The sequence below is a fragment of the Hippocampus zosterae genome, chromosome 18, assembly GCF_025434085.1.
Source record: "Hippocampus zosterae strain Florida chromosome 18, ASM2543408v3, whole genome shotgun sequence".
Classification (NCBI taxonomy): Eukaryota; Metazoa; Chordata; class Actinopteri; order Syngnathiformes; family Syngnathidae; genus Hippocampus; species Hippocampus zosterae.
Genome location: NC_067468.1, coordinates 3,121,876 through 3,134,015, shown reverse-complemented (window position 1 = coordinate 3,134,015; position 12,140 = coordinate 3,121,876). Strand labels below are relative to the sequence as shown.

At 43.2% G+C, this 12,140-nt stretch overlaps 1 protein-coding gene across 2 annotated transcripts in view; it reads right to left on the bottom strand.

Moving 5' to 3' along the window:
• slc27a6 (solute carrier family 27 member 6) overlaps positions 1-12,140 on the bottom strand; it is a 71,938-nt gene that overhangs the window by 41,299 nt on the left and 18,499 nt on the right. For both annotated transcript variants that reach the window (XM_052050093.1, XM_052050092.1), the window contains exon 3: positions 10,161-10,319. In XM_052050093.1, the coding sequence (XP_051906053.1) occupies positions 10,161-10,319 (159 nt within the window). The remainder of the gene's footprint in view (positions 1-10,160; positions 10,320-12,140) is intronic.

Sequence of the window (12,140 nt, the reverse complement as noted above, 5' to 3'; positions counted from 1 at the left end):
CCCGCTTCCATGAGGAAGGCTCTCTGTCGGAGCCTGGAGGTGGCTACACCTTCTTCTGGAAGGGTCTCCCCAATGACAACAGAAGACTATATGGGGTCGGCTTTGCTGTGAAGCAGAGCCTACTAAGATCAATCCCAACGTCTCCAATCGGTGTCTCCGAACGCCTTATGAGATGGCGAATTCCACTGGCCCACGGACGCTTTGTCACCCTCCTTAGTGTATACGCCTCGACCCTCACATCCGACGAGGCTTCCAAGGACGCTTTTTATCTACTGCTGAGCCAACAGCTGAGTAACATCGACTCGAGGGACTCCATCCTCCTACTCGGGGATTTCAACGCCAGAGTTGGCAGAGACTGGATGACCTGGAACAGAGTCATCGGCAAACACGGTATCGGTTCATGCAACCCAAACGGAGAACGCCTACTAACTTTATGCACGGAGCATGAGCTAGCAATAACAAACACCATGTTCCAGCTCCGTGACATGCACAAGACCACCTGGATGCATCCTCGTTCCCGTCACTGGCATCTGCTTGACTATGTCATCGTCCGTCAAGTGGACCGGAAATTTGTCTCCCTCACGCGTGTCATGCGTGGAGCGGAAGCATCCACTGACCATCGGCTGGTTGTGAGCTCACTACGCATCCGCGTCCGTCCACCGGCAAGAAGAACTCCAGCTGTACCAACAATAAACATCAACAAGATCTTCGACCCAGGGTACAGAAACAAGTATCAGGGAGCTATTGCTCAATGGCTCCAACAACGAGACGACAGCAGTGACCCAGCATCAAACGAAGACCAGAGCCTCTCCGAAAGATGGGAGAACACCAGCAAAGGGATCCTCACAACAGCACGAGAGGTTCTTGGCGTAACTAGTCGCAAACATCGCGACTGGTTCTGCGAGAACAACACTTCCATCAAGAATCTCTTAAAGAAGAAAAACGAAGCACATGACCATGCATTGCGTTCCCTGCAGGCATGGAAGAATTTCCGCACGCAACGCGCAGAGGCCCAGCGGCAATTAAGAACGCTGGAGAACACCTGGTGGACCTCCTACGCAAATCAGCTACAACAGCACGCCGACCAAAATCAGCTTCACCAATTCTATGACGGTCTGAAAGCTGTCTGCGGCCCAATAAAGGGTTCTGTAAGCCCCGTGCGATCAGCCAACGGCGATCAACTACTCACTGACCGCCCTTCTATACTCGCAAGGTGGGCTGAGTACTCTCGGGAACTCTTAAACAGGATCAACCCATCTGATCCCACGATTCTCGACGATATCCCTCCCCTCCCGCAGAGAGAAGAACTAAGCACACCACCAACGCTGGAAGAAACAAAATCTGCTCTCCATGGCCTGAAGAACAACAAAGCCTCTGGTCCAGACGGGATTCCTGCCGAGCTATTGAAGTTTGGCGGGCAAGCCCTCCTGGACGATATCCATGGTTTCCTGCGGGAATGTTGGGAGGGGGAAGACGTGCCACAAGCTTGGAAAGATTCTAACATCATCTATATATACAAGCGGAAAGGCGACAAAGCAGCATGCGAAAATAGCAGGGGCATTTCTCTACTGGCAACGGCAGGGAAAGTCCTTGCCCGCATTATGCTCTTCAGACTTCTTTCCACCATAGTCGATCACGTGCTCCCCGAATCACAGTGCGGCTTTCGCAGAGACCGCTGCACTGCAGACATGATCTTCGTCTTGCGCCAGCTACAAGAAAAATGTAGAGAACAACATCGGAACCTCTACATCGCCTTCATAGATCTAGCTAAGGCTTTCGATACAATCTGCAGGGAGCTCCTATGGGGTGTGCTGGGACGCATTGGTTGCCCCCCAAAATTTGTTGCGGTGTTAAAGGCCCTTCACCATGGTATGCAAGGCCGGGTGGTGTGTGGAAGTGAAAAGTCCGACCCTTACCCAGTGGCTGTGGGGGTCAAACAGGGATGTGTCCTTGCACCCATCCTGTTCAACATCTACCTTGCTGTCATGATGAAACATGTTTACAACAATACCGACCCAATACGAGACGGTATCTCGATCAATTACCGTCTCGATGGCAGCCTTTTTAACCTAAGAAGATTGAAAGCCAGAACGAAGATCAGTAACACGTCTGTGCTGGACTTGCAGTATGCCGATGACGCTGCAATGCTGAGTCACACGCCACCAGGACTGCAGCTGTCCCTTGACGTCCTCACGGACACGTATACCCGCGCTGGCCTCGTCCTAAATGCAACAAAGACAGAGATTTTGCAGCAGACCACCGACGCTGACCCCTTTATCTTCCACTCCGGGGAAAATGCTCTGAAGAACACTGGCGACTTCGTCTACCTTGGCTCATCTGTCAACATGAAGCTCGACCTCACACCCGAGATCCAAAGGCGGATCGGGTCGTCAGCTGCAGCATTTGGACGGCTGTCTAAGCGATGCTTCCTCAACAAGAACTTAACTCTTACCACAAAAACTAAGGTCTTTAACGCTGTGTGTGTGTCTATCCTACTCTATGGTTCAGAAGCATGGGTGCCCTATGCTAAACATCTTAAGCAACTGGAGCGCTTCTACATGAACTGCCTAATGAAGATCATGGGCATTCACTGGTGGGACAGAATTCCGCACACGGACGTCAGAAGCAGACTGCAAGTCCCACCGCTAACGACTCTCCTCCTCCAGCGTCAATTGAGATGGCTCGGCCACATTGTTCGCATGCCACCGGACAGACTCCCGAAGAAGGTGCTGTACGGTGAATTAAGTACGGGGGAGAGGAGCAGCGGCGGGCAGCTGAAGCGTTTTAAAGACAGCATAAAGGTCACTCTCAAGAAGTTCGCCATCGATCCGACCAACATGGAGGAAGCGGCATCGGATCGTGTGGAGTGGCGACGACGCACCCTGGAGGGCGCAGCGCATCACGACGCCTCATACAACCTGCCGGCCCTGCAGCGCAGGGAGAAGCGACATGCCGGACCGGTTATGGACGGCCACTATCGCTGCGACCTTTGCGGGCGCGGCTGCGCTACTCTGGCGGGTCTGAGGGCGCACCAACGTGCGCATCAGCGGCGTCAACAGCGCGGGGATCGAAGGATGGGGGAGCGCAACGTCGTCTTCGGCTACGAAGGACTGGAATAAGCAAGTAAGTAAAGTAACACAAAGCAAACTGAATGAGAATCATGGCGATAAAAGATAGAGCGCAACAGCTCTTATCACAAGCTGCAATTGCAAACTGCAGAGCACTAACAACTTCCGGTGACGTAATCGCGCGCCACTGTAAATTTAAGATTTACCTGCTTTGTCTTATTTTTTTTAATATATTTTTTTTTTGGTGAAAATGAGACTGATATGATGATTAGGGTGCAGCCTACATTAACACAAAAATATATTACTAACATGTACAAAGAGACACAAATGTTTGTTTGTATTTTTTCTCCTCGACAATCCTCGGATCTACTTGGGACCTGTCTTAGATCTACCGGTAGATCAGGATCTACCTAATGGGCACCCCTGCTCTAAATTGTCCCTAGGTGTGAGTGTGAGCGTGGATGGTTGTTTGTCTCTGTGTGCCCTGCGATTGGCTGGCAACCGATTCAGGGTGTCCCCCGCCTACTGCCCGGAGACAGCTGGGATAGGCTCCAGCACCCCCCACGACCCTAGTGAGGATCAAGCGGCTCGGAAGATGAATGAAGGAATGAATAAATAAAACACAGCCATGTTGGCAGCCATATTGCGGAAAGTCACGTTGTTTCATATTGATGCACACGAGAAAGGTTCCCTGCATGCTGAACAAAGAACTCATATGACTCAGAGGCTTTTTACATGGCCACTCAAACAAGACATGACTGGTTCCTGGCACGACATCGACCAATGAGAGCACGAGTGGATTTATCCCGAGAGCTGATTGGCTGCGCATCATCACCAGTCAATTGACTCTCTCGCGTACTTTATCTAAGTGTTATGTTCATAATAACTTTTTTTTGTTGAAGCAATATCTTTTTTTGATTTGTTAAGCTGTGCTCCAACCCCTTGCCACCCCCCGAAGCAATGCATCCCAGCTGGGTGATAACACGTTCGCCCGCTTGTCGGAGAGGGCACCATCAATAGGCACACATTGCTTTAATGGTAGCGGCGTGGGGGGCGGGAGGAGGTGGTTCGCAGCCTTGACACTGACAGATTCGGTAAAGGTTGCAATGAAGGCCGAAACAGATTTTTTTTTTCCAAAGTTGTCATTAAAAATGGAAAAATAAATAAAAAACTTCAACCTATTTCAATTGTAAGAAGTCAAGATGAACGTTATAGCGTTAACCATCTCCATGGGATTTCTATTTGCTAGCGTCAGCATCGCAAGCGATCGCTACTGACTCTCTTAAAAATATTAACTTTTATTAAGAAGAGTAATTATAAAATCTGTGTTTTCCAACCTGGTGAGCCAAGACACGTATTATGCAAAATAAAAAGCTCACGATAAACCACAGACCCAAAAATTACAAAAAAGTATCCATACTGAAACTATGATCTCGGTTTCGTACTTATTTAATGTGAAATTTAGGCTTGTATAGTTAACCACAAAGCTGATGTATTTGCTGGGAACCATGACTTATTACCTTGTATGAAATGCATTTGAAAGGCTCCAAATGGATACACAGGTTGATCGTATATTTTGCCGTCCAAGGGACGATGTTTGCTCTGTGAGCCCGGCGCATGCGTCAACGCATTGGTGTCGCTGGACCCATCACTACACAGACCATTCCTCAGTGCAAGTTCGTGCTGTCACCACACCAGTGGGCTCTGTTGGAATCACCTGCAGTCTTGTTGTTCCATGTGTGGACATTCCCTTGTGGACTACTCGTGCTTCCCTCTGAGGGTTTAAATCAGTCCCAGTTTTCTCCCTGAGTAGGGGTTCGTTTCCTGTGGACATTTTCCCTTTGGCTTCTTCGTGCTTCCTCTTGAGTGACTTTTCTAAGACTTTTCAATAAACTACATCAAGTGTTGGCTTCAACTATACCTGCCTGTTGTCGTGCTATTGGGGTCACATCCAAATCCTAACAACATCAAGGCATTGTAACATTTTCTAAGGTTCTTGGGACACATCATGACTCAGGTTTACAGTGGTACCTCTACTTACGAAATTAATTGATTCAGGAAGAAATTTTATAAGTAGACGCATTTTTCATCTAAGTGCCCTAATCTGTTCCAAGACCCAAATTCAGACATAAATGTTTTATGAAGCATAAACATGCAATTAGATTATTGCACAATAAATGAGAGTTGTGCATAATGTAAAAAAAACAAAGGATATAGAGTAAAAAGTAATTTAACTCTTTAACTCTACAAAACGTACTTGTACGTCTTTTTAAAATTAGGCCCTGCCTACCAAGGACGTACTTGTACGTCTGTCTCTTTTTTTTTTTTGCATCATAGAGAGGAGGGTCTGATGCAATCTGTGAATGAGAATAAGCCGTTTGCATTGTAAGTCGTGTAAAAAAAAAAAACACTAGTAGGTGTTTGAAATGCATGCTTTTACAAAAAGCTCTTTTCTCAGTTTTTTGCCCAGGAATCGACATTTTCATGAAACTTAGCCATTTTGTATGACTGAAGAATGGAAAAAGATTTTTTTTTCTGCTGAAAGAAGAGAGTCCAAACTTAATTTTGGTATTTGGTCAAGTTTTTATAGCATTAGAACCAAATATTCTGTGGGCCTTGCAAGATCAGTCAAAATCCAGTAAAACGCTGTGAGGGGGTCGCTCCAGTGAAAATGGCTGGGATTGAATGAGTTAACGTTTAACTGTGTCCGCAACGTTGTTTTTTTTTTGCCCTCGTTAGTGCATGTTCTTTCAGAGGTGGTTTTTGCCTGGCGTTTTGTAAAGAACTGATCAAAGGACGTTTGGTTTTGTCGGCTTCTAACAATCCTTCAAAAATGTCTAAGGCAAACATCAGCATAGGGAGCAATCGCCCAACTGGTGAACACTTTTTCTGGGTGATTAATATTTACGTAAAACTGTCGGAACGCATCATGGCCAGAGGGGCGAATGACGAGGACGCTGCATAGACACATACGGGAGAGGTCCTATTAGCCAATGGGATGGCAGGATGTTGCTTGTAATAGCCAATCGCAGAGGAGCCAGCTAAAAGTATGTTGGGTTCAGGACACTTGGGGCAGTGAGTAGCAACTCGTACTTTATTTTTACCTTTTGTATCATCATCCACACATTAACTCGATTATTTTAGATTTTTCATGCATTGTGCGCACAAGGGCAAAGTGTCCTTGAGTGTCTTGAAAGGCGCTTATTAATGAAATGTATTATTATTATTATTAATGCAATTCCTCACAGAGTATCAAGTTTGGAAAGGATTGTAAGAAGGTGCAATTGCCAGCAGATGGCAACAGTGCCTTGGATCAGAGCATAGATAGTAGTGTTTATAGAGTAGAATAAGCCCAGGCTGATGGGAAAGAAATGGCTGAGGTAAGGCTAAGTTCAAAGGAAGTATGCAGTGAGATCGAAACATGCAGAAATACAGGCAGCTGACACTGAAAGACAATCTCTTCAGAGTTGAAAGCCACACAGGGTTGCAATCAGTTTATCAAAATAATGACGCTGAGAGCATGCGTGTAAGATTGATCATAAAATGGAATGTGGACTTCTCATTAATGATATAAGTGACCATCTACCTGTCTTTGCAGTTTTTCATAATTATTTTGATGGAAAACAAAGTCAACAACTCACATAACAGAAATAAGACTAAGAACCCAACGCTCCATCGATGCTTTTAAGCAAGACCTAGAAAAACAAAACTGGACCGAGGTGTACTCAAACGAAGACCCAAATACAGCGTTTGAAGTATTTCAGTCTACCATCATCTCCTTATATGATAAACATTTTCCATTAACTAAAGTCTCAACTAAAGAGCCAAGTAAGCCATGGATAACGAAAGGCATAGAAATGTAAATTGTAAAAAGAAAAACAATTTATATAAATTGTTTTTAAAAGTGAGAACTGAAGAAGCAGAAAAAAATACAGACCTATAAAAATAAACTAGTAAAAACTATAAGAACCAGTAAAAGAGATCATTATCATGCACTATAACAGCAGAATAAATGTAACACACAAGAAATATGGAAAATACTTAATCAAGTAATCAGAAATAGTCAGAAAAAGTGGATTATCCAGAGTATTTTATCAAAGGCAAAAATACTATTTTGGAAAAAACTGCAGAAATAGCAACTGAATTTAATGAGTATTTTGTCAACATCGGCAGTAACCTAGCAAAACAAATTCCTGATCCGACAAACTTGTTTGAAATAGATATATACTTAGAAAAATAACTCCTCTACGATGTTCCTTACTGCTGTAAAACAAGAAGTATCAAATACTGTAAAAAACTTTTAAAAATAAAAAGTCAACTGATTGCTTTAATATTGATATGACAATAATAAAACAGATGATAGAATATGTAGTGCGACCTTTCACGCATATATGCAACCTGTCATTCAAAGCTGGTATCTTTCCATCAAAAATGAAAATTGCTAGAGTTAATCAATAAGCACAGAATTTATATAATCCAAATATCTAACAAAGCAGTTTCATTGGCCTGCGCTGACTTTAGCCACTGCTAACCTCTGCCCAGATATCTCATCAATTAAATATGAGAGGACAACAACCTGTCCAAGGTTTATCACATCAGTCGGGACGTTGACCTCCGCCGTTTTAAGTACGTTGAACTTTTCTTGGAAAAGGATACAGATAATGTCGGCAAGGAACGGTTTTGGAGCAATTCACTGTACAGCCTGCTGCATTCACGAGATCGCCCACACAAGCATGTTTCAGCAACAGAATGAACACATTGTGCACAAATAAAGCTTCAGAAGAGGGTTCAAAGATACCCTTGCAGTCCAGTAGCAGCACAGCAGTGTGATTCCAGTTAGCTTTTGCAGAAACTTGATCATGCTTCAATTAAATCGTCATGTCAGAAGTAGCACTCCAGACAAAATGCGAGTAAAGCTTTAAAAAAAAAAAAGTTTAGACTGGAAGCCATGAGTATTTTAAATGCTGCGGTTTAAATATTGCTTTGGCTAATCAGCAGATTTTGCCAATCCCAGGGGCTGGTTGCCTATTTTTAGTTTCCCCTCAACTCAGCAAAATAGCCTTGACACTTCATGATTTATTTATTTATTTCCTTATGGAAGCGTTAACAGTTCACATTTTCAAAATTAATTTGACATTAACATTAAAAATAACATTAATCATGTTATCAATGCCTCCTTCATGCAACCTTCAGGCAATCATTGATTGAAGGCAATCATTGAAAAAGGCGATATCGCCGCTTCTCGACTTTATATTGACTTTGCATAATCGGTTGTGCTAATTCACTTACATGTTATTTTGTAGCGTTTCCAATTGTGTTTGTACATAGTGTGTCCCAAACTTTATTCAGCCAAGGCACCCATTTTTCCATTCGATAAGATACAGCCAGGAAACTATGGCTTTCTCATTATTCTGTTTGTGACCAACAGATGGCACTGTAGGGCTGTCCCTGCAGCTGCATACCTGTTGGTCGTTATACAATTATTGCTTTAAAAGGACTCCCGGCGCGACCACTCGGTGTCGGGTCATTGTTTGTTTCTTTGTTGCTGTCGTGTATGTTTGTCATATTTAGGTCATGTTTTTGGTCATGTTTCTGTTATTGACAGTGTTTTGCTTAAGTCATGGTTTTTGTTTGCTACTTTGGATTCATTTCATTCTTAGGACTTTGTTTTGGATTTAGTTTTCTGTGTTTTATCAATACACTTCTTCAAGTTCACCCTGCTCCTCCCTCGTGCCTGCTTTTTGGGGTCCACCACCACCCATGCATCGTGACAGGCTTATTCTGTGATATGATTGGCAAATGTTTATTGTATCTTCTGGGATTTAATGGAAGAACATTTCATTGTTCTGCCTGTCACTATCCGTCTCTGGCTTTGAAAGATTGATAACCATACACAGTATTTATAATTAATAAACTCTAAATTGTCCTTGTTTAAATGTGACTGTGAATGTTTTTTTTTCATTTTATGCTATGTGCCCTGCTGGCAAGCACTTTCAGGCGTATGCCGAAATTTAGCTGGGATAGGCTCCAGCTAACTTGCGCCACTCATGACAAAATGCAGTTGAGAAAATCGGTGGGTAGGCGTCAACCGCTTGCATCATTTAACCTTTTGGCAACAAAGGCATCAAAATCAAATTAACGGCCTAAAAACACTTTCTCATTTTCGTCAGGTTCTGCTTCAGAAAGCAAATGTGCAATTGATCTCAATGCATTTACATGCATGGAAATGAAAACTAATTTTAAGATTTTGTACTTTAAGACAGAGTACTTTTATTCTGGACACAAGTTTATCTATTCAAGATGGCGGCGTAGTTGGCAGCAGTCTGCAAGTGTTCTTCAAGACCTTAGCTTTTTTTGTTGTTGTTGTTTTAGTTTTGTCACATGGTGTTTTTTGTTACTTTGTGTGGACCTGATGTGGACTGTTTTTGGCCATGATATTCATCAAAGGAGAAGCATTTGTGCTTGGTGGTTGCAACGTCATCGGCAAGTGAATCCATCAATTCAAATTAACGATCCTCGCAATTTTTTGGTTGATGTCGCCACTTCACTCCAACAAATAATTCTGATTAGGTTGCCAAGTTGGCATGAATGAACAAGACCCCTATTTTTTTCCCTCTTTCTTTTTTGCTTTTCTTCTTAAAAAGGCAAACCGTGTTAAAATAGAGATTTAAAACTATAAACAAGAGGCCTCTGCAAGTCATGCAATTCATGCCTAAGGCAAGTCGATTAGATTCCACGCAAGTCCCATGTGAAGTCAAGTCGTTCCCAAGTTCTGGGCAAGCAAGTCGAGGTCCTAAAAATAGCAACCCGAGTCTGACTCAAGTCAAGTCATATGACTTTAATCCCTCACACCTCTGCCTCGAAGTACCTGAATTTCAAAGAGGAAATGCATCTGTAGCGAGAACTATTCTGACAACCTTTGTGTGCATATCATGTGGTGAAAATGGTCTTTAGTTTCTAAACTCAGCAACATAGAGCATGATATTGTCTTGCCTGCTCTCAAATCCATGACATATGAATCCATCCTTCCATTGTCAAATCATTCATATACCCGAGCTCCTAAAAAGAGCATATTATCGCTCGTCTACTCACCAAGCTCAATGGTTCCTCCAATTCCAATCAGGGATGCTGCGCTGTGGTAAAGTGGCAGAGAGATATATATTACATCCTTTTCAGTCACCCCAAATGCCCAGCATCCTCCTGCTGCCTTCAAGCTTTGGAGGTGAGTGATCACTGCTGCCTTAGGGAGTCCTGTGGGGGGAAAAAAACAAAACAAAAACAAACAAAAGACAGAGTGACCTTTATTTTTTATTCAACCGCTGCAATTATGCCCTGTTGGAGTGTATGTTAACTTAACGTGTGTTCCAGTGTGCCAATTTCTTGCGTTACATGAACTTGAGCCCTCCACAAATTTACCTCCCTTTGGACAACTTTGTGGTAAAAATGTACACACAGAAGCTGCTATCAAATCATCAAACATCTATTTTTTTCACATTTTGTTTTCATCAATCTCTTAAACAGTTTCAGTCTTGTAGAAAACTATCAAACATTTAATAGTTGTTTTTTAAAAGGATTTTGACCCTTTAAATGCCAGTTTTATTATTTGAACTAAACCCCCCCCCCCCACACACACACACACACACACACATTCTGGGCCCCACTGAAGCAAGCCGAACCTGCTTGCCTCGACCAGTCTCCTTGCCCCGCTCAGTCATCAGAGTAAAAACTGCCATGCTAAGCATTAGTTAAACAGTCGAGCAAGTGAGTTGGAGGTAGATCATTTTCATTTGATAGAACCCCCCCTCTTCAAAACAAGATGACTTCTGAGAGGACTAAAAGAATGGAGTGTGAAACGTGCTGTTATTCTTCATCAAACATTCCATCCAACGTTCCGATGTCATCTTATCAAGATGACTGGAGAAGGTAGCAGAAGCACTTGGGAAACTGAAACACTCTTTTGACGCATTTCAAGGGAAAAACCCCCAACATGATATTTGGAAAACAACATCATTTGACCCATTGTTTTGGTTTAATAACTGACCGCATAAACCAAGTACGGTCCAAAATTTCCAGAAGAATTGGTGTGTTAACATGTAAAATCTGTTTCAAGAAAAAGATTAAAAATATGCTTTCTGAGAAGAACTTAAAAGTGCAAATAAAGCTGATGCAACACAGTTATAAAAATAAGTGACGTCCTTGGGCTGAAGGTATAGAATGCATTAACGGAAGAACAGAAATACAGTATGAGCGTGAGAAGTGCCACGATCCTGTCCTGTTTGTTTTTTAAGTGTCCGGCAGGAGTGGAGGGTGTTCCCCTTGGCTGGCAACCGATTCAGGGTGTCCTCCGCCTACTGCCCGAAGACAGCTGGGAAAGGCTCCAGCACCCCCCGCGACCCTAGTGAGGATCAAGCGGTTCGGAAAATGGATGGATGGATTGATTATTCGCCTTGCTCATGACTCCAAGTCATTGACATTTTGTCTAGCTTCTCGCCACGTTTGTTCAAAGTATCTTTTCTTGTCAGTAGTTGTTGTTGTTATATCTTGATTTGTATTCTTGCATATTGGATTTCCTTGTTGTTTGAGTTGACAAGCAATTCACGTTTTTCTCATTCTTTGCCTTTTGCAAGCGTTTTTGGTTTGTTTTTCACTTTTTTCTGGATCTTCGTTACCAGCGTCCTTCGGTGTACTTTGTCGATCCTGCCTTTTGTCAATAAACATTTTTGTTAATGATCTTATCCTTATCTGCTTTTGTGGGATCCACGACTATTCGGATTATTCCAGCGACATAAGAACAATGATATTTTTAAAATGATCATGGATAAGCACAGGCTTGAATATTAGTTTTTTTTTTTAATTTAAGATGATTAAAAATAATCAGGATACATTCATTCATTCATCTTCCGAACCGCTTGATCCTCACTAGGGTCGCGGGGGGTGCTGGAGCCTATCCCAGCTGTCTCCGGGCAGTAGGCGGGGGACACCCTGAATCGGTTGCCAGCCAATCGCAGGGCACACAGAGACAAACAACCATCCACGCTCACACTCACACCTAGGGACAATTTAGAGCAGGGG